A 24,793-nucleotide genomic window follows, 5' to 3' on the forward strand; every position below is an offset into this window, starting at 1 on the left:
TGTCGGATCACATGTTCGATTCGCATCAACCACGAAAATTGCAGCACACGCGGCCGGCGAATCCTTTTTGAGAGTTTCGTACCACAGACGCTGGCCTTATCTTGTCGGGCAGCGAAGGCGTCGAGGGTTCGACGACAGGCCGGCCAACATCCCTGACATCATCGCACGGCGCACGGAGGAGCATAACGTTGCAGGGCAAATCGCGGCCGTTAATGGCGGCTGATGGGACGGTTCCGCAGCGCTTGAGCCGGTGAAAAGACCGCTCGTTCTCCTTCCCGTGTTAGTGTCGTTTACCGCACTGCTTTTACCTGCATGAAGCTGCCGCCGCTGCTGCTGCTCCCAGAAACAACGTCAAAGAGGAGCCTTTTCTGGATCACAGGACAGCTTCGATTCAAATGTATTCATGAATAGCATTCAATCCTCTCTTATCACTATACTTCAATCCTGGGAACAAGAACAAGCAGGCCATCACCACTCACTGATAAGAGAGAAGATGAAACATATATAACAGAGTACGCCCATTGGATCACATTACAGAACAGTCATTTTCCGCCATATAGTATCTTGGTAGAGCTTAAAAGTTTGGCAGTAGCTTTTCAGAAACCATGGCTTCAAGCAAAAGGGATGAGTTCTCAAGTTCCATCCACTACTAGATAGTTTAGAGGACTAGACCTGCTCTAGGCATTCAAACAAAAGACCAGTTCACAAACATGAAAGCCAGACAATGGGGTGAATCATCCTCATCAAGGACTTTCCATGCCACAGCCTGTTCATAAGACGCCGGCCTCCCCATGCTTGACAAGCAGATACCAGCAGGAAGATGAGCAAAGCCCTATCGTGATGCAGAAAGATGTGTCGGTTTCAGGAGGTTTACATAATGCGAAACAGATTGTGAAAGGAAGAAGATACGAGCATCGGTCATTTGCTTACCTGCTGCATGATCTTGGGAAACTCCGAGCAAAGCACCTTCCGACCATTGTCATCAAGAATCTTTTCCAGTGTAATGTCCTGAAGAGCTATCAGGGTGGTTTCCAGCATATCCAGACCAGCTTGATTGGAAAAGGTGAAGACAGGGGCAACCTGCCAAGAAACATTACATTTTGATCATGGTAATATTCATCAAAATTCTATGCCAATTGATCGCCGATAATAGCATTGCAAACCGAGTAAATTTCCCACAAATGCTACAAACTAATATGAAAAGTTAAAAATACATGAAAGTTGACTCCAGATCTAAGATGTGCTAATAAGGCATATGACAGAAAAGTAATGTGCACACTGTGACTTGCCTTCAAAGAACAACACATGATCGCATCCGAATGGTGCCAAAGCAATTTCAGCGATGAATCATTTGCTTGCGAGTCCACCTGAAAGAGCTCAGCTCCTGTATGAACCCTGAAGTGATTGAAGCCAATCCATTAGACAGATAACAAAGAAATTTAACTCAAGAACTATAGATGATGTTGCAGATGGATAAATTTTCAAATCAATTTTGATTGTTGCATTTATGTGATCAAAGTGTGCAAGTAGAATGCAACGCATGATACGCTACTATAACTTTTAAGTTAATGGACCATAAGATGTTATAGTAGTAAAATATAGAACCACATCAAGGACACAATTGGATCACCGGTAGCTCTGAGAAATCCATCGTGCCAGAGTGTGAGCTTCTGGAGAACCAGGTGGGTGCTTAACACCAATCTGACAACCAGGACGAGAAGGTGCAATTGCCATCGCAACTCTCTGCACTGAGGTGACCACACTTCTAACATATTGCCGGGCCATTGCTGCCACACTATCTCGGAGGTGATTCTCATAGGTGAACTGGAAGGCTATTGTGAGGACTGATCGCAGGTTATATGTAGTTGAAGCAGTCTCATTAACAGAGCGTGATGTGGCACCAGATCCAACTTCTAGTGTGGATGCCAAATCAAGTGTTCGTGTAGTGGCCGGAGAATCCTGTAACATTGTTGAACAAGATGAAGGTAAACATTGGAGGAAGTCGTGGGGTAACTGGTCAAAGTTTTGATTTGATTAATTAAACAAAATTCTATCCAGAATTAGTAACATCTATCAGCAGTAGTAAGTACAATCCAAAACTAGATTCATGCAGAAAATGATATAGCTTTTCTAGGTAATTCTAGCATGTCTAACATGTGTTTCATCTCTAGTGAGAGAACAGTCAAAAATCAAAGAAAAAGGCTAGAGAGAATAGTCAAGAAGCAAAGAAAAAGCAAAAACATTTAGGATAAGATTAGCTTTTCTATGATGTAAATGCCTGATTCATATCTAGCCAGAAAATAGTCATAAAGCAAAGAAAAAGAATTAGTTTTTCCAGGAAATGACGTCATTAGAATCAATCTGCAGTAAATTTCTAGAAGACACTTGTGTGAAGATACCCAACTGTTTTAGGGTCCAGCGGTATGACACGAAAACCTGATGGTAGCAAAGGAAGATTATCATCAAAAGATTCATCAATGGGTGCAAAAACCAGCTGAGCACAGGCACCAACAGCATTTTCTTCCACTCCACTGCAAAGCTGCAATCATGTATTTAAGGACAAAATCATTTACCCAAAAAAAGAAGAACTCACTGAATCCGTAGACAGTGACAAGGCAAATTCCACAAGACAAACCTGCAGCAAGTACATATCCCTTGACAAAATGACATCATCTTGGTTAAAACCATTACCCTCAAGCCTAATCACCTCCAAGAACTACAGTTAAGGAATTCAGTGTGTTACATCAGAAGAAAACAACAACGAGAAGTGCAAGATATTGCTTTTAGAACTAAAAGGTGATCTACCTCTTCATTTTCTGCAGTATGTGCAAGAGGAAGTATCACCTGACTGCCCAAGAACCCGCTATTAGGCCTAACACCAGGAACCGCATATGAGCCAGTTCTCAATGATGCAGCAGAATAAGCATCTACACCACAATCAGCCCATTCTGAACGATGTTCCCTCAAAAAGCGAACCAATATAGCAGGTGGTACATTCTACACAGCAAAAAACAGTGAGTCGGTTAATAATATTAACCGAACAAGAAAGAACTTATTGTTGAATACATCCCCGTAGAATGATGGAAAGTCCTGAACTTAAGGGTGAAAACTAAACCTGCAGCAACATTGATGCTTTTGCACAGAGAACACCACCTCCGAGGGTTGAATATATCGCCGAGGGGTTAACATGAGACCCAAAAAGTTTATTTGGGGAAGAATTTATAGCTATTGTCACATCCTCAACACCATCACTTCCCAGTAACGACCAACCATCATCAGCAAATCCATTCACAGCATCATTGAAACCTCTGTGGATAACCATGAAGATTTAGTGTCAATACCTTAAGAAGATGCGGCTGAAAAAAATATGCTTAAGTAAAACATGGCAACTAAGCCAATGACCTGCTCAATCTCTGACTGAAGGCCCTTAAAACAGCAGGTTGCCGGCCCCCACCATATGGAACTTCACCACTGGTCTCTTGAGCAATTTGTTTTAGGTGGCGGAGTGCCTGAAAATTGGCCAAGTGAGACTTCAACATAGGCCGAATGAAATGCTTAGTAAATAAGAAAAGAGACTTACAGCAATGGTTGTTTTCTGTGCCAGTATCTTTGGTGATTCATACAGGGGTCTAAGAACCTCAGGTACACTCCATGGCTAAAACATGAAATATCACATCAGCCAGATATTGTAATAAATCTCAGTAAGAGTAGAAAGCCCAAGAAACTCACATCTAAATCAACATGGTCGACGATGTGAATCATTGACCCACCACCTTCACATGGCCGAATTAAATAGCCACTAGAAAGCATTTCAGCTCTTACAAAATTTGTAGCAGCTGGCCCAGTGGGACCACCAGTTGCAGGAGTCAATGACCTCTCACAGATCTAAAAGAAAAGTCTTGTGTCAAAAGGGTCATCCAAATTTGGAAATGCATGTCAATAAATGATCACCATGTACTGCCACGTCTGGTGATCAAGAACAAAAGCACCAAAGACTCCCATCTCCATATGAAAAAAGTGTCAATTCATAATAGATACACAACTCATACCACAAGACTACCATCTTCCAGTGCTGTAGTATATCTTAGCGTCCAAAAGTCTCGTGCTGCTGCCAAAGTAGTAGGTGCATATGTCTGATTGCAAGAGATTAAAAAAGGTCAAATTAATTTACGAGAAATGAGGAAAAAATAATAAACCTTTCAAACTTCATACGAATAGCAGGATAAGCAAACAAGCACAGACCTGCATATATGTAAGTTCAATATTCCCTCCATTACCAGTGGGAATTACAGTAAGCACATCGAGGCAACGGCAATCACGATACCAAGATGGACGATCTTTGAGAACCTCTGCAACCTATGAAGCCCAGCAAACCATGAATTGCATAACAAAGAAAGAAAATTGCAGCAACAGAAGTTAAGCAATGGAGTACCTTTGTGGGTTCTAGACTCACAAGGCCACAGGCTCGAGCTGCTACCCCACCACAGTTGTGGGAAACAGCAACGATTCCAATAGAATCCGGACCAGGCTATAGTGAACAACGAGAAATCAGTTTGAGTCATATATTTCAGAAACAATCAATTGACAGAAGCTGAAAGCAGTTAGATAGGATATCTAATGAAACATCACCTTCATCCCAACCATCTGAACCCACTCGACAGCAGTTCCAGTAGCCTTTGACAGGAACTCTGCCAAGGTCTCCTCAGCGATCGCAAGAAGACTAAACATAAATGTCCCAAAACACTGTGTTAGAAGAAGACAAATGGCAAAGGCAATCTAAACCAGAACCATCATAACCAGCAAGTTTGATTACCCAGCTGGGTTATTAGCATCCCTCTCTGGATGCTGTGAAGTTGGGTTTTGTTGATGGTGGTGCTGACCACTTGTGACTACAGATTCACAGCTAGCATCAGTCGCAACAGATGGCTGGATATTCATAAACAAAATGTTCAGTCCCAAACAAAAGTGCTAAAGTTCAACAATGCATGTGAGATTCTGAGTTGAACATGGAAAAAACTTAAGCTCGTCGTATACACATTCCACTCAAACAAAAAGTTTAAATTGAACTATGCAAAAACAATATTGTAAGGTATTGTGAAGTATGAGAGAGTCAATGGGACATTCTTAGTTGAACATGGAACAAGAAACATATACTCATCTTTGCAACACACTACCCAAACGCAACGAGAACAGAATGAACCATGCAAAACCAAGCATATCCGAGCAATGGTTTGCACGCGTCCAATCAATCATTAGATGAGAACATTCAATCGCAAATGTTTAAATATTTGTTCAATAGGCCTAGAAACTGGAAAACTACAGCAAGAAGACATCATAGCTTAAAATAAGTTCTTGAAAGTATGAGCTGCAGGCTTTGATCACTGGAAAACAGAGTAGGTGAAAAAGCATAAGAGAAATCTGTCATTACCACATGATAAATCACAATAGAAAGTAACATACACAGCATGCAAACTTACACTATGCAGTTGTTGGCGCATGTATCCGTTCTCATATACAAGTTGAGACACCTGCTTCTGCAGTCGGTCATTTTCCTCCATCAACAACTTGTTCATAGCAGTGAGCTTGCGATTTACTGTTTGGAGACGAGAGGCCTCCTTTCTTTGCTTCTCTCGACATCTACAGAAAAGTGTGAATATAAGTACCAAAAATCTACATCCAGAACTATACTTTCATGCTAAATTCTATTTGAGATAACATTCGGTAAAACATTTTTCAGAGCAATTCACCTCTAACCAGCAAGTTTCTAAATATCTTGACAATATCAGACAAAAATAGTTATGGGAAAGGATCAAAATCTTAAGAACCTAAACCCTGAAGATTCCAGGGCAGTTTTCGAAAAGATTGCATGTTTTGCAGGTATCTTGTGGTCTTGATATGATTATTATCATCGTATAACCTCTTACATAAATCTCAACAATAAAATAACATTGTAAAGAAATACAGACCCACTAATGCTCAATGGCCTTTAATTTAGGAGGGATTAATTAATATGCATTACCATCAACTCGGCCAAAATCATTACCCATTCCACCAATTCAAATCTTGGCGAGAAAATTAGAAACTTTATAATCAAACACTCGAATGAACAACAAAAAAAGATAGTCTTCTGAAACCAATTAAGCAGCAGTCTTCCGCATTCAACACTCTTAACCCATTAGAAACCTGTCAGTGAACAGAAACAGAACAGGCTCCTAGAAACTATGCAATAAGTTGGCTGCTTTTCGCATAAGAAAAGACTATTATTAGGCACCGGCTTCGATATCCTCAAAATCATAAAGGGGATTAAGATTAACAAATTGATTAAGCAGGAAAAAGACAATATTAAACTACATACCAGTAATACCTTGCAAAACACTCAAAACACTTCACGGATCCAACAAAAAAGAATGAAAAATTCAATCTTTCCAGATAAGTAAAGAATCCACTGGCATTGCTAAAAACAGCAGAAATGTAATAGTTTCTAGTAAGCTGCCTCTCTCACTATGGAATTCGGGGCACTTGCATATGGAAAAGTAGAACAGCAACGGAGAAAGATATTTCCCAGTTGAATGCCCACAAGTGACTCAAGATCCGAACCTTCTCCTAATCAAAAGCTTCTAGTTTATACGAGAAAAAGAAAGGAAAAATGGAAGTCGATGCAGCAGCTCCGGTGAATATCAGATGGCCTCATATTGTCCAAAGCAAATCGGCTAAAAATCCAGCGGATAAGAAAAGGGATCCTATAAATACCAGGCTCAACACACGGAACAAGGACAAAGATCGACACAAGAACATATTTTTCCCAGCCAATTCAAAATTCCATCGACAGGTGCTCCATCGATCCTTTACCTTCTGTTCTGGAACCAGACCTTGATCTGCTTCGGCTCGATGTTGGAGAGGATGGGGCATTCCCGTATGAGCTGCTGCCGCCTCAGGGAGCTCGGCTTCGGGCACTCGCTGTAGACCCTCTCGAGCGCCTCCACCTGCTCCGGCGTGTACCTCACGTACTTCCCCGAATCCATCGCCGCAGCCTGCTGCAGCCCCTTCCCCAGCTCCTTCCCGCTTACAACCATCGCCATCTCGCCCCTGCAACAAGACCCCTAAAAATCCAACCTTTCCCCACCCAACGCACTCACCGCCCTCAGAAACCCCACACCACTCCTTTCCTCCGGCTCCTCGGCAGCGGGCGACGCATCACCGCGCCTCAGGAACTCCCCGCCGAAGAGGGATGCCCCATCTTCCTCTGCTCCGGGGCGGCCATTGCTCTGCAAAGAAGAGGCAACAGCAAAGAGGAAGAAAGCGGAAAGGAGGCGTCTTGCTCCGGATTCGTGTGGGATTGGCTTCCCTATGCTTTGTATTTGGCTTTTATCGCCAATGTGGTAGTGGTGACGGCTTTTGTTTTGGTGTTCCGCGCTGGGATGCTTTAAAGTGGGCAAGAGCGGCGGTGTGTCCTCTCTCTCTCTCTCTCTCTCTCTCTCTCTCTCTCTCTGTGATGCCTTCTTTTTGGTTTGACACAGCGTGGGGATTTCTATTCTTTTGAAGAAAATGTTTTGGGTGTTAGAGGAATTGTTTATGGTTGTGTGTGTTTGGAGCTGCTCTCATGCTTGGCCTGCTGCTGCAGCTGCAGCTGCAGCTGTCTCAGTGAAAGGGAAACATATAAACAAACAAAGTGCTTTCTCTCCCTTCCATGCTTAGAAAGAGAGAGAGAGGGAGGGAGAGAGAGAGTGAGAGAGGAAAGAGATGAGATGTTGGTATGTGGGAGCAGGTGGCATGGATAGCATGATGCATGTTGTGATGGGCAGAACATACATGACCTGAGCTGGTCTTCTTTCTTACTCTGCTGTTCTCTCTCCCAGCTTTTATTTTTCATCTTCTATTCTCTCTGCATTCATTCCTCTTTTTGGAATTGAATTTGATCCTTCCCATAAACCCCAAAACAAGCAATCTAGATATAGGTAATTACATAGATTGTAAAATGGATCCACTGCTAATAAAATCATGTCTCAGCTCATGAAAACATATCAAGGAATCAATAAGTTCATGAGAAAAAAATATTGCTACTGTTGTTTATGTTAGCATTTACTTTTACATCATTCTCATGTCAGAAATAAGCTTAACTTAGTAAAAGCTGTATGAAATTACCAACTTTATGAAATAAAAATTTCTGCTACTAACATTACAACCTTTTCAAAGTCTAAAAATTGCTGTTCTTATGTTAGCATTTATTTTTATATCATTTTCTTGTCAGGAAAAAGCTTAATTTAGTAAAATTCATATGAAATTGTCAACTATATGGTATAAAAAATATTCTGCCACTAACATTGTAGCTTTTACAGAGTCTAAGAATCACTGTAGCTGATATTAGCATTTACTTCTCCATCATGTTCTTGTCAGATATAAGCTTAACTTAGCAAAACCTTTATGAAATTACCAACTTTATGAAACAAATATCTGCTTCTGATATTATAAGAATCACAGATGCTGAAGTTAGCATTCATTGTTACAACATTTTCTTGCCAGAAATATCTTAGCATTTATTTTTACATCAATTTCTTGCAACAGATAGGCTTAACTTAACAACAGCTATATGAAATTATCTTCATGATAAAAAGAAATCTGCCACTGATATTATAGCTACTCTGAGAGACTAAAAATCATTGATGTTTATGTTAGCATTTATTATCACATCATTTTGTTGTCAGAAATAAGCTTAACTTAGCAAAAGCTATATTTAAGGTCTAAGAATCACTGTTTCTTATGTTAGCATTTACTTTTACATCATTTTACTGTCAGAAAAAAGCTTAACTTAGTAAAACCCATATGAAAATTCCAACATTAGGAAAAGAAAATTTTGCTAGAAATACTATAATTTTTCAATCAATATTATGTTAGCATTTACTTTCACATGCACCATTTTCTTGTCAGAAAAAAAGTTTAAACTTTGTACAATCAATATGAAATTTCCAACTTCATGAAATCAAACTCTGCTACTGTTTATGCTAGCATTTATTTTTACATCAATTTCCTGTCAGAAATAGGCTTAACAACAAATTTATGAAATTACTAACTTTATGAAAATAATTTCTGCTACTGAAGTTGTAGCCACCTATTTTTTTCTTTCCAAATTACAGCTACTCTCAGAGACTAATAATCACTGTTGTTTATGTTATCAATTTTTTTGAACACCATTTTGTTGCCAGAGATAAGCTAAACTTTATTGACATATTCTGCTACTCATTGATAGCTTTTCCAAAGGTTTAGAATCACTTTGTGTTTATGTTAGCATTTATTGTCACATCATTTTGTTGGCATCAATAAGCTTAACTTAACAACAACTATATGGATTTATGAGAAAACAAACCTGACATCAATTTTGTTGGCATCAATTTACACCTCATTTTCTTGTCAGAAGAAATAAGCTGCTTAACTTACCACAAGATATATAAAACCAAAAGCTTCATCAAAGAATCGTTTCCTTCACAAAAACAAGCTTAACTTAGTACAGGCTACAGTAATCATAATGATTACTGCTAATATTAACCATCTCTGTGCTGGTTAGATTAATCTCGAGCAAACTGGTATATATAATGAGAGATTTCTGCTGGTTTATGCTTGCAGGAATACATCATGATTAAGCAGCTGTTCTTATGCAACAATTACCTGCAAATTTTACTCGGATCTCTGCAACAAATGCTGTGAGATCTTTTGTCCCTCCTCATGTGTCTCTACTGCTGCTTTTGGGCATCCAAACTTTTCCTCGTGCTCTCCCTCTCACTGTTCCCCAAAAGTGAGCCGAGTTAGCTTCCTTTTCTTTGTTTACTTGTTTGGAATGGTTGCAGCTGCAGCAGCAGTCGGATCAGTAACTCCTCTTTTTATTGCTTCTGGTGTTCTGCTTTGGGTTTGCACTGTTCCATCACTGCAAGGACTGAAGCTGCAGGGTGGTGGCTTTTACTGTGTTCTTGCCATTTCTGATCTGTAGTTGAGCAGTGCAGACAAGACATGGGAGGAGAGGCAGAGTAGAGGCTGTGGGATGTGAGTTAATGTGCTGGTGCTGAATCTGGTTGAAGGATATCTAATCCATCTTCCTTCCATTAATGCTGGAATTCATAGCGAGGGAATCAATCCATGGATACCCAACATAATCTCATATAAATATTTATTTGAATGCACATATATATATATATATATATATATATATGTATATATGTATGTATGTTTGTATGTATATATATGTATATATATATATATATATATATATATATATATATAGACACACAATCACATCAAGTCCATCAACAACTTGAATTCTTGTGGTTTATTTATGGTGTGTTTAGAATCATCATAATGTTGCATGAATCTGATTTAGCAAGTTTCATGGATGTGATGTGAAATAATAAAGTTAGATCTGTATTTCATATGAATTAACCAAATAAACAAATCACAAAACATATGGAGTTTGCTCTCTCTGAGCTTACAAAAGTTACAAATAAACTAAGAAGTAAATCATCATAGTGTCAAGTCAAGACAGGAGAAAATTAAGGATGTTAGATAATCTTTTTCCTCAACTCAGTTGGGTTTGATATCTCTAAAGCTAAAAAGCATGTCAGCAGACAAACAAGAGCAGCAAATGCTAAGCTTACAAAGGCATTTAAGATGATGGGTTTTTGTGTTTGTGATCTGATGAATTATGCAGGACTGCAGCAACAATGTTTCTGCAAGCTTGCTTGAACAGATCAAATCCATTGTATCTATAATGATTGTTGATGGGTCCTTGGATGAGTTAATTAATTATAGAACCAGGATTGGCAGGCAAAGCAAGATCTTTCTGCATCTAAATGTAATTATATTGACTAAATTATTTAGGTCAAATTGATCTTGACTTGGTGGTAAAGACAACTCAAGGAGAGGTGGAGATGGAAACATGCATTGATTAGCTCCTGTATGTATACTTCTCAATTCATTGGATATGGAGCACCACATGAACTAGTTGAGTTCTCAATGCTTTGCAGTGGATGTTGATGGAATGCATCCTATAGTGTCTTCCTTCCATACTCAAATCAAAATATACTCTAAAATAAAGATACATAAGATTAAAAAAATTATTATAACAGGAGTGATCATAAATAATAATTTATTTTTTTAGTGTTCTAACATACGATGATCGAAAGTCTTTTCCGGCTAAGCTACCTCAAACATTCAATTAGATCATAAAATAATACCTTATTTTCTCCCACATCTAAGTACAAATCAGAAACTTATAATTCCTTAAAGTGCAAGAGAACAATGTCATCCAAGCCATGACAATGGAAGAACACATCCCAAAGTAGCATAGGATGGAGTAAAACCCCAACAAATTTGAGCTGGTGGTGTACTGCCAAAACCTTAAAACCCTAACCCTAGGGTTCTTAAAGCTACTTTTTGTGGCCAGAGGTACACCAACACCATCACTCACTTTCTTATACTTGCGGTGTTGGTGACACCCTTCCCTTCACTCCCAAGCTTGTCATAAGCTTTGTTCACTAAAGAGAAAGAATGCGTGAGATGGTTGTGGAAGAGCAGAAGCACTCAGCTTTTTGGATTGCAGAGGTTGACATGCGTATGTGGGATTCAGCTTTTATCGTCCATCTAAAACGTATCCCAAGAAGAAGGAGAAGAAGAAGAGAGCAATCTACCCAACTCTTCTTAGGCATGAGTTCCAAGTTCCAACTATAACAGCAAGCAAAGTAATGGGGTCATGATGGGTTGAGGGAAAGTCAATGGCCACAGGGGTTTGCATAGGGTGTCTTCCTGTCTCCTTTGCGACATGATGAGAGGCGATGCCACTTTTCTCAGGCCTCCTCTCCCTTGTCTCCTCCCCCCTCCTTTTTCTTTCACAAAAGGAGAGGAGTGCACCGGATAAGGTGGCCTGTTCTTGGCATTCCATCAGAGGCATGCTTCCCCCCCACAACTTTGTTAGGGGTGGGGGAAGCGAGAGCAAGCCCATGGGGTCCAGGACCCACCCGTTTGGGTGGTGGTGGTGGTGGTGGCGGGTGGTTACCGCCGGCTGTGATCCACCATGCATGTGTTCCTCCGAGAACTCAACTGCAAATGCCATGAACAGTGGTTCACTGGCCTTGCAGTGTTCATTAATGATGGACTTGGTTGAGATGAATCGATCAAGTTTGCATGCAATTATGATTAACCTCGACCATGGAGAGTTTATTGCAAGCATGCATTCATGATTAGAGATCCAACAGGAGTGCTTCTGATAATAACTATAGGATTTTGTTGGTAGATTGTATCTGCATGCATTCTTCATCATTCAAATTGTTTGAATTCTTTCTTTAACTCTCTCTCTCTCTCTCTCTCTCTCTCTCTCTCTCAACTTTCAAGATTTTGTTAGCTGCATGCATGCATCATCATACAAGATTAAGAGACAATCATCAAGTTAAGGACATGATGATTGTGTCTTAAGGAGAGAACATGACAGTGATTGCTATTCCAAAAGGACATGCACTACTCCTAAGAGCATGGGAGGCAAGAAACTTGGAATAGAGGGGAGAGATAAGGAACAACCCCACGATTGAAGAGGTGCAATCCTTTAATTTATATGGGATGCAATAGATTTTATACAGTCAATCAGTCATTGTCCCTTAAAGCCTCAATTCTAATTGTGTTTCCAGTGTGTCACAACAACATGTAATCATATCTGTCTGATGTGTGCCATTCCATCCCTTTGGCTGCATTCATATGATGTCAAAGAGAGTGAGCCAAAAAGCTTGAGAGAAACATATTTAAGCAGAAGAACAACACAGTTAATACTTAAATGGCACACAGAAAAAAAAACACATTTTCATGCACGCAGAAGGATCCTTATCCGGTCGTATTGTGAGTAATTTTTTGACGAACATGATCGAAACTTATATAATCACTTAGTGAAGGGGGATGTAGTTTCTTATCAATGGCAGATGAGCAAATGCTGAAATTGGAACTCAAGACACTGATGTAGATATTGTTTGAGTTCTGATGATGATGGAAACATGCAAGTACTTGGAGAGCCATCATTGCCCAACCTTGACCCATTAAATCACAGGGAGAGGAAGAGTTCAATGGTCACCCTTCCATCAAGATTGAAGTGGACATTTGCATCTCCATCTATGGATCATCAGAGAATCTGCATCTTTGAAGGTCAGCTAAGAAAATTTCATATACATGTTTTTATTTTCCAGTTGAAATGGAGGTACAAATCATGCAAGCTAAAGTTTTCATCTTCCAATTTCTTTCTAACATCAAAAGAAACACAAACCATCTTCCTGTAATCTTGCACTGACCTACTGAATTCTAATTAATTAGATGTCACTTGGGTGTTTGTTCCACTGAGGCCCAAACTGGCTATTCCAAACAAAATTAATGGAACAGAAGTTTAAATTGTGGCAAATATGCCACAAATATATATAAGATATTTAAAATTCTATTTTTTGCTTTTAAATCAACATATATATATATATATATATATGTATATATATATATAGGGAAAATGCTAAGTTACAGTATTAAGTATGTTGTCATAAAAATGGTTTTCTTCCTAAGTGGAGAGCCTCTTAGAAAGTTGTATCTGTCACTGAAGGTATTAATATAAATTTGTTCTCTAATGAATCTAAATAGTTTTTATGCATTATAGAAACTTTAGGAAGAATAAAATAATTATTTGATCTTCAGAATTTTTTGTGGTGATGCTGAAATGGTTTCAAATACTTATTTCATGTGAGTCAGTATTTATAAGAATTAAAACCTTGGATGATGATTAAGCAATAAGCTGAGCATTTGCAGCTAAAACCTGCATGTATTTTTCTAGTCACCATGTCACAAGCACCAATCTGCCAAAGTTCATGTGTGTCTCAGCTCAGATGCAGGAGAACCCTACTACCAGGATGATGTCAAGGTAACCCCTACCTTGGTCTTATTTCATCACAAGAACTCTACTAACCTACATGGATCAGACACAGTAGCAAACTGAAGGCAGCAATGGCGGAACTGCTCCTCCATTTATTTCTGTACTCCATCGTGGAATCTATGGGATTCTGCATGAAGAGAAAGAGCACAAGTCAACAGATGATGGATGCAGTGGTGAGCAGGAGGAGAAGACGAGCATGAAATCAGAAAGCAAGTCTCACGAGTTGCAGTTGGTCCTCGTGCTGAGGCGGAAGGCAAGAGACACGGAGCAGAGGCCGGGGAGGGCGCTCAAGTTCTGGTCTCTGATGTTCTTGATGCGCCCCTCCCTCGACTTCAGGCAGTTGCAGGCGGTCCGCCGAGCGGCGGTGGTCGACGCCAGAGAGTGCAGCCTGCGGACGCCGGCGCAGCAAGCCGCCGTCGGGCGTGGCTGCTTCCCCGTCACGTAGGCGACGCAGGAGCCGATGGTGGAGCTCACGTCTTGGCAGGTGATGGCCCCGGCCGGCTCCACCACCAGGTGGGCGACGGCGAGAACCAGGAGAAGGCCAGCTATCACCCTCCCCATCCTCCTCTTTCTCTGGCTGGCTTTAGCTCCTACGCGAAACTGTGCTCTCTGGTACTGCAACATCGAAGGAAGGAAAGGGTTTCTTATAGACTGATCTCCGCGGTATAGATTTGGACGCGACCAGGCTTAGAACAGTAAAAATGGCTGCTTGCCCGAGTTGGTCGACAGCTGACGAGAGGATCACATGGCGGAAGAGCTGTTTCTTTGTGGAGCTGTCGATCGATAGAGCAGGTGGATGAAAGATGCAACAGAGTTTGTGGACCTCTTACGTGAGAGGTAAACGCTCCTTGTTCATTTGTGTATGATGACTGACTTCGTCTAGCTTATCTCTCACTACAGCATGGTGTCACCGCCATTAACGCTTCTTGCATGCTTCTGCGACGTCGGAGGCAGACATCTGTAGTCATCCAGTTGATAGATACATGAAATTGAAGATATATATATGAATTGCAAGTGTAAGTTTCGGTTCCCTTACCTGATATCCTTGCCATGACATCTTGTGCATCCATGACATGATCAAGCACAGTTTCTGCTGAAAAATGAACATGAGAATTCAATGTAATCAACATGAGAGCATTAAGTGTTATTTTCAAGTATTTCTCTAAAGAAAACCAGTTGCTTTCAACCAGAAGACAATTGTATTGCAACCAAGGTTATGCCCTTGTTTCATTCAGATGACACAACATAGGGTGAAATGTTCTCTCTTTCAAAGCACCATTCATCAAACAGATCTTTAACAGATGAACTTTCATAGTTTTGGCAGACAGAAATGTGCCTATTTTCAATTACAAGAGAGTGATTTGGTAGAAACTTCAAATCTAGAGATAAAAGTCATAAATGTCAGTGTTAATACAATTATCAGGAGCTCTTAAAAGCGAAATTAAGGCATTAGTATACAATGATTGACCAAGACCAGAAAGATAAACTTATCCATTTCTGTTGGCATAAAGAAAGAACAAAAGTGACAGTGTAGATAAAGATTATTTGCTTTGCTGGATGATTAAGCACTAAACTTTTTAGGGTCACATGAAAACCATGTATTAATGGACTTTTAATGATGGGAAGGACACAACCTGCTCAAGTGTCTGAGAAGTAGGAGATACTTCAATGACAGCAGCATCCACCTGAGATGCTTGATGACTTCTAGATATACTCCCCTTTCAATCCTCCATCAAGATCTTCTTTTTTGAAATATTTTGTAAGGCAGATAATAAACACCACAAAATGATATCTTATCCTCGTCACATAATGAAGAATTTAACCTTAAAATGGGAGAGCATAACCTTGACCATATCTGCTTCATTTATGTCCTGTAGATATCCCATTATTTACTGCAAAGCATGTCTTCAACCTCAACACTGCTTCATCTATGTCCTGTAGATACCCCATTATTTACTGCAAAGCATGTCTTCAATCTCAACACTATCACCAACTTAACCATGCCTATAAAATTTTTCTCTGAGCCATCTTCTATTACTTATCTTCAAATTGCAAAAGTATAATTGCTGCAATAATGGACTTAAGTCATTACTTCATAATGGAAATAGTTTAGTCATTACAGTAACCAATGAAGATATACAGAACAGGTAACTTCATGTGCAGGCATAATGAGAGATCTTTTGTGATGCAAAGCATTAACCTTTTTCACTTCAAAGTAGCTAACATGTTTACAATAGATTAGCATACCAATTCAGATCATGTCATAGGAGGCATATCCAAGCGGTCTTCTCACAAATCTTCTGTCTCATGCCTATAAGAGGACGCATACCAATGCAAGTTGTCAATAACAGATGAATTGGATCTAAAATTTGATTAAAATTGTAATACAGATGGTTCAATAAATACACTTAGCTTTGACATGAATATGCAACTCAATCTGTGAACCCTAGCAATGCATGGGGAACACTTGGTTTGCCAACTTACCTGGAAGTGGATTTATATTGTTTATGTTGCTGACCATTGACCGTAAGAACATGCACCAAAAATTCGCCAAAGCCCAAACCGAGGACTTGAATCAATGACAGGTGAAAAATATTTCTCAATAAAGATCATTAATCAAAATTCTAAAATAGAAAAGTAAAACCACTTCGACATAAATGAGAGTGGGCCTTGGTACAACTATAAGATTATTCCTTTACGATTTGAGAGACCAGGGTTTGAGTCACGGAAACCGTCTCTTTAAAATATTTAAGGGAAGACTACGTATATTGACCCTCTCCAAACCTACATTGGTGGGAGCCTTATGCATTGGGTACATCATATTCTTAAAACTGTAGTTGGAAAAGGTAAATGCAGAGGTTCAAGCAGTTCTCGGAAAAATTTAAATAACAGCCATTAAACATCTGAAACATATATAATATCATAGTATAACAGTTATGGGTCACTGTGTTCCTTAATCATCAATCTATACAGCAACCACTCTCCAACCATCAATCATCCCTGCTCAATATATTACTCATATTATGATGATAAGAACTATTATTTAGTATATTATTGCTAAACTGATTAAACATTTGAATCAATATTTTCCAACTCCAAAATAATTCGATGTGCTATTGATTCTGCGAAATCTACATCATGCAGACATGCATCTTCTAGTCACCTTTTGCATCCAAAAAATAGCCCTTATCCACTGTATACTGAACAAAGTCTTTCATTCATACTAGGAGAGATGGAGTCTGAGCACATACCAAAGCAAGACCCTGAAAGCACCAGTTGTTATGAATGCCACTCAACCTGCATCATGCTTATGTTCCAAGACCTCCAGAAGTAAAGATTCCGTCAAGTCAGTGAAACATACCATGGAGGCCAATGAGGCCCATACTTCAGCTTCAGGGATCTCGCCATGGCTGATCATTTCCTCTAACCACAATGTGGCTTCATATCTCCTGACAATTGAACAGAGCCCCTGAATTACACTGCTAAAAACTGCTCTGTTAGGCCGATACCTCCTCCTAAGCATCCTCTCCAAAACCTGGGCTGCCTCAAGATGCCGGCATTCTGCGTGCAAGCCATCGACCAAGATTTCAAATGTCTCTTTCTGGGCTACACAACCCACCTGTTTATCCATCTTGTCCAAACACTCCACTGCCCTCATCGACTTCCCCTCCTTACACAGTCCTTCCATCACTAGATTATAAGTTCTAACAGTAGGAACACAATCCTTGCCTGGCATCTCCTTTTCTAGCACCCTCACACTGTCATCCGCCCTCCCTTCCTGGCACAAGGCACTGATCTTGTTTTCAAAGATGGACACCGGTGGTCGAAACCCACTCTCAATCATTTCATCGAACATCTGCTGTGCATCGTCGAAATTCCCTTCCGCGTACAAATCCTTCAGCATTGCTCGGTAGCTCGCCAGGCTCTTCACTCCTCTTACCACCAGTGCCTCGTCAATGACCTTCTTGGCCTCCTCCACGGTCAAACCTTGGAGCACCGGGCCGCAGAATGTCCGCCGGCGTTTCGAGGACCTGAGCCCCTTCTTAAGCACCCTGGCGAGAATCTCCTCGGCCTCCGCAGTACGTCCGTTCTGGCACAGCGCCTCGAGAAGCGTCCTATAAACGACGACGTCGGCGTCGCAGCCCTTCTGTGAAATCCGCCATAGCATGGACCGGAGCAGGTGGATGGCGTCATCGAGGCGACCGGCGTCGCAGAGGCCGCGCATAAGGTTGCGATAGGTGTCGCGGTCGGGATAGCAGCAGAGGTCGCTGAAGGCAGCGAAGGCCTGGACGGCGGCGTCGGGGCGACCGTCGCAGCAGAGGGCATCGACGAGGAGGTTAAGAGCGGGGGGCCCGAGGCGCACCTCACGGCGCCCGGCGCAGCTGGAGAAGAGGCGGAGGGCGAGGGAGAGGTGGCCGCGGGCAAGGAGGAGCCGGAGGAGGGCGTGGAAGGAGAGGGACCACGAGGGAGAGTTGGAGCAGGGGAGGAGGCGAAGGAAGAGCGAGAGGGCCGCGGGGGGGTCGCCGGAAAGGGCGCGTATGGCGCGGGCGAAGAGGAGGTCGGGGGCGGGGCAGGAGTCGCGGAGCGCTAGGCGGGAGAGGAGGTCGGCGAGGGCGGGGACGGGGAGAGGGTCGACGGAGAGGAGGGAGTCGAGGGCGGCGGAGTAGACGAGGGAGTTGTGGCGGTAGGAAGGGTAACGGAGAGGGGCCTCATCGAAGAGGCGGAGCGCGGCAGCGGGGTCCTTCTGCCGCCGCATGAGCTGCGCCAGGTAGCTCGGCGTGAGCACTCGCGGCCACCGAACCGCCATCGCCATGGACGACGGAGTCCGAGTTGGTTCCCTCCGTGTTTGGCCTATAGAATAGAATTATAGGCTCGATGTTTGTTATTGCACCAAAGTGGGCCTTACAGAATTGGGCCATTTAAGCCCATATCGCAATATGTCCAAATAAATCAAACTCAGCATTCTCAAAATAGGAATCAGAGAAATAAAAGAAGATTTTATAGCATTCCATACCATAGCAGTCTATCACCCACCCAAATAGAAGCCATAATGAGATGAATGCCAACAATGCTGTGCATGAATGCAGCTCAACAGGGGGGAGGGTGTTATAAGCTATCAACCTTTGTGGATAACAGTCTACGGGAGATCGTTCAGATTTAGGCTTGTCATCTTTTTATCACCCATATGGATAAAACATCAAAAAAAACATTGAGCCCGTTACGAAGAATCCTCTCGGCCGATCAAGTATAAAAATTGACCCCCCGCACCGATCCAAGCATCGGATCATTTCCCAAAAACATCTCAAACACATATGTCCTTCAGACTAAGTGCAAAATTTCACATCAATCATATATGTTTCTTCATCACAGTAATAGTTAAAGGCCAACTGATACCAATGTCACCATTTTCTCTGTAACATCCAATTGCACTACAAACTCTTATTTCTCATACAATTACATAAACATAAAGCATCAGAGGACTGCCTCGGTCTTTCTCCAGAGTTCAAAGGCAGGAAAATTTAGTGTTAGGCAATGGAATGGCCTGCTACGTTGATCAATTAATTGCTTTGACAAACTTTATGTCGGTATCTCTTCATCTAATATGAGGGGTCTTCTGTCCAGTAATTCTCGGCGTCTAAGTTTCGAGCAACATAATGCTTCCGGAGGGGTTCCCCAGAGAAAGACTTGGGACACATTTATTGGAAGAGATTCTTCTCCTACACATGTAGGTTGCGACCGCTATAGCATTCAACATTTGCCTGCAGTGACAAAAACCTGCCTTGTCATCGATCGATGCAAGCATGCTTACTCCCGACACGAACATGGAAATGTTTTTCGGCAAATAAAACAAAGAACAACCTGTATTACCCATAGAAAGAAAAGAGAGAAGACCTTATCCGCCACTTAATATTGCTCATGATTCACTGTGTCCTGCAATAAGAAATGATAAATTCCCCAGGTATGTCAAAAGACAGTCAAATTTCCATGGGGCTAAAATTAAGATAAAAGTGAATCGACCATAGAGTTTCAGATATTTGAGAGGATTAGCTGTTTAGAAACCTGCAATAATTGCTGAAAGAACAAAATGAAGTTGTGTGGCTAATGGATTTAAATTGTCATGTCAAAACTACTCTTTCATTGCAACAGATTCATTTGAGGACAAGGCATATAATGAGAAAATATAATTTAATCTGCTTATTTCTGTATCGGAAAGGCATTCAAATTGCATGATATGGAGTTTTAACTTTTAAGAACTATATTAGAAGTCTAAAAATTATTTTTAAAAAATAATGCATCTGTTTCTTAGCTAAGAAATAGTTACCACAAAGTGTTTTACTGCATTGTATTAAATATAATTGTCCAACGGAAAATAAATTAATAAGCAACAAAAGAGTAGTTTCTCTAACCTTTCAAAGATTCATTTTCATCCAAAGGAGTATCTGATGATGGAAGAGAGGGAGAAATGCTTATCGATCCCCTTACATCGATTAACATAGATATGACTTCTCTCATAGTTGGCCTGTCAATTGGCAAGTTGTTGGTGCAGAACAGTGCAATTTTTAGTACCAAACACATCTCTTCGATTGTGCCCTTTGAGCTAAGGTCCAATCGGGAATCAAACACATTAGATGCTGGCATGCTATTTTGGATGGATCTCCTCACCCAATTGACCAGATCCCCTCCTTGGTCTAGCGGCTGAATGGGAGATTGCCCAGTGATCAATTCCAAAAGAACAACTCCAAAACTATAGATGTCGCACTTTTCTGTAACTTTCATTGTGAAAGCATACTCTGGATCAAGCATAAGACAGTAACAATCTTAGAATAATACAGGTAGTCTATTGAGCAAAACTAAATTAAGATTTTAAAGGATTGAGTTAAATTGAAGTATTTAGCACATTATCTCCTTATTTCATCTGAATAAAGTATAACTACATGAATCAACTATTTATAGCATAGAAAGACACACAAATCAGTCTATGCATGAAGGATGTTGATTTCATACATAGCAAGCTAACCTGGACTCACACAAGCAATGCTCATAAAAGTTAATTTCGAAGACCTCACCTAAAAGATAATTTAGATCATGGAGTATCTAAAAGAATTAACATGGCAATGCGCATCTCGTCCATCTAACCCAGATGGCTATTTCATGAGGTTCTCCACCAAGCTTTGCTTGGCATTTGAACTCTTACACTTGGTACTTCAATGCCACATATGATCAACTTCTACTAATAACCCGGTAAAGTTTTCAGTATGAGAAAAAGCAACAACATGACTTAAGAGAAATATTGTTATTCAGCTCTCTTTACTGTTTGAGGATGCCCCTTAACTTTTAGGTATGTATGAAATTACAAAAAACAAAAACAATAAATTATTTGAATGTCCAAGATACACGTTCCTTTGGAGTTAAAAATGAAAATCTAGAACAGACAAAGGAAAGAGAAATAACAATCTTTACAACAATTATTCTCTTGATGACAAGAAATGAAATTTACGCCTGAAAGTAAAAGTAAACAAATAAAAATGAGAAAGGTGAATTATGAAACAATATCATTCATCATATAAATCAGGCTGTTTGAAGGGTTTACTTTATGCTCATGGGAGGTACTCATCCAAAAATACTTGCATTAAGGAAAAGAAATACAAAAGAGCTAAAATTCACATGATGATCCTTTAATCTCACCTGGAGCAATGTACCCATAAGAACCAGCAACTGCAGACATAGTTTTGGAGTGTGAAATGTCTATTAACTTTGCCAAGCCAAAATCTCCTACATGAGCATCCATCGCCTCATCCAAAAGGATATTATTTGATTTTATATCTCGGTGGATAATTTGAGGTTTGCAGTCGCAGTGGAGATAACGCAAGCCTTCAGCTGCTCCAAGAGCAATCCTGTAGCGAGTATTCCAATCAAGTAAACATGTCTCGTTGTTACCATGAAGCCGTTCACCAAGACTGCCGTTTGCCATATATTCATAGAGGATAAGATTTGAGTCTTGATGATAGCAGAAACCATAGAGCTTGACAATGTTACGGTGCCTAATATTTCCAAGGGTAGATATCTCAGCTCGAAAGCTACTGTCAATGCTAGAACACTCTGCATGAGATTTCAGCTTCTTAACTGCAATTATCCCCCCATCGGACATTATGGCCTTGTAAACTGTGCCACAAGCACCTCTTCCAATTACAGCACTGTCTGAGAAATTGTCAGTAGCTGTGAGAAGTTCTTGATATGTTATACTTTCCTTTGGGAGGTAATAGAGATCAGAAACACCCTGCTTATGATCTTCGCTTTTCACGAGAACAGGCATGCGGTACTTCAGAGACCAACACAACCCTATAGTGAGAACCAGAGAAACCAACCCCACAACCACGGCAGTGATGCTAACTATTTTCTCCTTGGACGTTCTCTTTGCCCAACCTGATTCTGCAATGTTCAATGGGACAGGCGTATGCTGGCATGCCTTTGTATCAGTACCACACAGATCATAATTTCCGAAGAAGTTACTATCATCCATCCTTCTAAATATTGGAGTACCAGGCAAGGAACCAAAGAGGTAATTGTAAGAAAGATTGCAGACTAGAAGGCTGGAAAGCTTACTAAATGAAGGAGGTACTTCACCATCGAGCTGGTTGTTGTTCAAGTACAATGTCTCCAACATTTGCAAGTTCCCAAGATCGGCTGGTATCTCTCCTGAGAGGGCATTGTAACTGAGATTGAGAGCAATTTGCAGTGCGGTAAGATGCCCCAGCTCACCAGGTATGCAACCAGACAAATTGTTCCCACCCATTTGCAGCTCAGTGAGGCGATAAAGGCCCCGAAGACCATCTGGGATTGTTCCATTTAGATGGTTATCAGAGAGCAAAAGTAGCTCCAAATTGACTAGATTACCAATCTCTTCTGGGATAGTTCCACTGAAATGATTTCTGCTAAGATCAAGCCTTTGGAGCTTCTTACAATTCGCCAGCTCATGAGGTATACCACCTGAAAGCTGATTTGAGGAAATATTGAAGCTAACAAGAGATGTTAGCTGTCCAATTTCAGGAGTAATCTGACCCATGAAATAATTATCAGACAGGAGGAGTCTTTCGAGGCTCTTCAGCTTGCCGATTTCTGGAGTGATGGGTCCAGAAAACCGGTTTTGATTCATCTCTAAAGAAGTTAGATTCAGGAGCCCAGATAATTCCACCGGAAGGCTTCCAGTGAGCAGATTCCCTCCCAATCTTAGCTGTATGAGCGACATGCATGTTTTGACCCCATGAGGAATGTTTCCAAACAACCTATTTGCCCCAAGGCTCAAAATGATCAACTTCTGGTATTTACAGAGTTGGCATGGTATGCTGCCAGTGAGTTTGTTGTCTGATAAATCAAGAACGGAGAGATTACTATTGGTCCCTAACAGTGGAGGAATAAATCCTTCAAGGTTGTTATCAAAGAGCAGAAAGTTCTCCAACGAAGTGAGGTTCTGAAATTCTAGAGGAATAGTTCCTGTCAAATTATTGATTGACAAATCTATCTTCCTTAGAAGACTCAACTGGCCAAGCTCCCTAGGAATGCTGCCCTGCAGGAGGTTCTCAAACAGGTAGAGCAAGCGAAGAGTCTGTATCCGACCAAGCTCTTTAGGAATAACTCCAGTCAATCGGTTCTCAGAAAGATCAATCTCGATTGCACTCTGGCAATTTCCTAGATCCTTAGGGATTGTTCCATCCAGCCTATTTGTATAAATATACAGCTTTTTCAGCAAAGACAGTTTGCCAAGTTCCTTTGGAACATCTCCGGTGAAACCATTGTTGTTTAGAGCAATCATTTCTAGATTACTGCAGTTGCCTAGCTCAGGGGGGATTTCACCAGACAGCTGGTTTTGCCAAAGAACCAGAGTCGTAAGATTCTTCAACCTTTCAAGCTCCTTAGGAAGAATCCCTTCCAACTTATTTTGGGCAAAAGCTAAGACCTCTAAGCTACTGCACTCACAAATATCCACTGGCACTGGACCAGTCAAGTCATTCCGACCAGCTCGAATGATCCGAAGACTCTTCAGCATTTTAATCGATGGAGGAATGATGCCGGTGAGGTTGTTACTATAAATAACAAGCTCCTCAAGCATCGTCAAGTTACCAATGCTTGACGAGATCTCACCGTACAGGCAGTTCTCACTCAAGAAAAGTTGTCTAAGGGAAGACAATGCACAAAGCTCCTGGGGGATCTCTCCATGTAAGGAATTAGTACTGAGATCAAGAACCTCTAAGCTTCTACATTGGGCAAATTCTTTAGGTATGGGCCCAGATATCACGTTTGACGACACATTAAAGCTGGTTAGGTAATGGAGTTGGCAAATGCTGGCAGACAAGGAACCTTGGAGCCCCAATTTGTAAAGATTAATGGATGTTACCTCAGAATCGCGACAAATGATTCCATTCCAGTCGCAAGGAGTCGGATCAGATGAGTTCCAATCTGAAAGGCGGTTATCTACATCGATGAGATTGTTCTTGAACTCGAGGAGCAGATCAACATCGTGGTCGCTCAGCGCCATGCCAAGAACAAAAATGCAAGAAATGACAGCGAACAACTGCCATTCGGACGCCATTCTTGTGCAATCTACAACCCTTGCAACCCCTATTTGATCTCAATAACTATGTCAGTGAATCAATCTTTGTGGAAAGTGCGGGCATCAGAGGCAACCATTTTATGGCTAGGCTTTGCTCATGCATTAACTAGTAGGAAAAATAGAAGACAGTAGCACAAGCTCAGCTAATCCAAACATGAAAGCTATGAGAAAGGAATTAAATAGGCACAAGCAATCAACATCTGGAAAAAGCAAATCATATTGACTTGAAAAGGAACAGAATCTTAACAAAA

General features: G+C 41.0%; 4 protein-coding genes across 23 annotated transcripts in view; all 4 read right to left on the bottom strand.

Annotated features, from left to right (window-relative positions):
- Positions 1–484: 484 nt before the first annotated feature.
- Positions 485–7,565, bottom strand: LOC135611165 (homeobox-leucine zipper protein HOX32-like). The gene is made up of 18 exons (XM_065106590.1): positions 6,850–7,565; positions 5,478–5,637; positions 4,814–4,926; positions 4,630–4,720; positions 4,433–4,528; positions 4,243–4,356; positions 4,050–4,133; positions 3,730–3,885; positions 3,581–3,655; positions 3,403–3,509; positions 3,116–3,308; positions 2,806–2,997; positions 2,636–2,716; positions 2,405–2,539; positions 1,631–1,959; positions 1,290–1,395; positions 931–1,080; positions 485–832 (listed from the first exon to the last, which is right to left on the bottom strand). The coding sequence occupies exons 1-18, from the start codon at positions 7,077–7,079 to the stop codon at positions 686–688; spliced, it is 2,559 nt and encodes an 852-aa protein (XP_064962662.1). The 5' UTR covers positions 7,080–7,565; the 3' UTR covers positions 485–685.
- A 6,218-nt stretch (positions 7,566–13,783) lies between these two features.
- LOC103982499 (pentatricopeptide repeat-containing protein At1g05600) lies at positions 13,784–18,792 on the bottom strand. 16 transcript variants are annotated; one of them, XM_065106602.1, is made up of 8 exons: positions 17,185–18,792; positions 16,181–16,244; positions 15,778–15,999; positions 15,568–15,672; positions 14,970–15,023; positions 14,647–14,891; positions 14,154–14,548; positions 13,784–14,060 (listed from the first exon to the last, which is right to left on the bottom strand). In XM_065106602.1, the coding sequence occupies exon 1, from the start codon at positions 18,744–18,746 to the stop codon at positions 17,226–17,228; it is 1,521 nt and encodes a 506-aa protein (XP_064962674.1). In that variant the 5' UTR covers positions 18,747–18,792; the 3' UTR covers positions 13,784–14,060; positions 14,154–14,548; positions 14,647–14,891; positions 14,970–15,023; positions 15,568–15,672; positions 15,778–15,999; positions 16,181–16,244; positions 17,185–17,225. The 16 variants fall into 16 exon arrangements, with proteins under 16 accessions (XP_064962674.1, XP_064962673.1, XP_064962682.1 ...); XM_065106601.1 differs by having other exon boundaries at positions 14,970–15,026; XM_065106610.1 differs by lacking the exon at positions 15,568–15,672 and having other exon boundaries at positions 14,647–14,869; positions 14,970–15,026.
- On the bottom strand, positions 14,150–14,494 carry LOC135608826 (non-specific lipid-transfer protein 1-like). The gene has a single exon (XM_065101872.1). The coding sequence runs from the start codon at positions 14,492–14,494 to the stop codon at positions 14,150–14,152; it is 345 nt and encodes a 114-aa protein (XP_064957944.1).
- A 466-nt stretch (positions 18,793–19,258) lies between the features above and the next one.
- The window catches only part of LOC135581161 (leucine-rich repeat receptor-like serine/threonine-protein kinase At1g17230), a 6,468-nt gene continuing 933 nt past the window's right edge, over positions 19,259–24,793 (bottom strand). Inside the window, exons 2-5 of one of the 5 annotated variants that reach the window (XR_001977512.2) lie at positions 21,620–24,550; positions 20,341–20,724; positions 19,793–19,864; positions 19,259–19,692 (exon numbers count right to left, since the gene is read on the bottom strand). Coding sequence is in view for 3 of the 5 variants with exons in the window: in XM_018824341.2 (XP_018679886.2) it covers positions 19,848–19,864; positions 20,341–20,724; positions 21,620–24,550 (3,332 nt within the window). In the remaining 2 variants the exon portion in view is untranslated. Of the gene's footprint in view, positions 19,865–20,340; positions 20,725–21,619 lie in introns of all 5 variants that reach the window. The other 4 variants (XR_010486451.1, XM_018824341.2, XM_065106593.1 and 1 more) reach the window with 4 other exon arrangements.

Source organism: Musa acuminata, chromosome BXJ2-4 (genome assembly GCF_036884655.1).
Source record: "Musa acuminata AAA Group cultivar baxijiao chromosome BXJ2-4, Cavendish_Baxijiao_AAA, whole genome shotgun sequence".
NCBI lineage: Eukaryota > Viridiplantae > Streptophyta > Magnoliopsida > Zingiberales > Musaceae > Musa > Musa acuminata.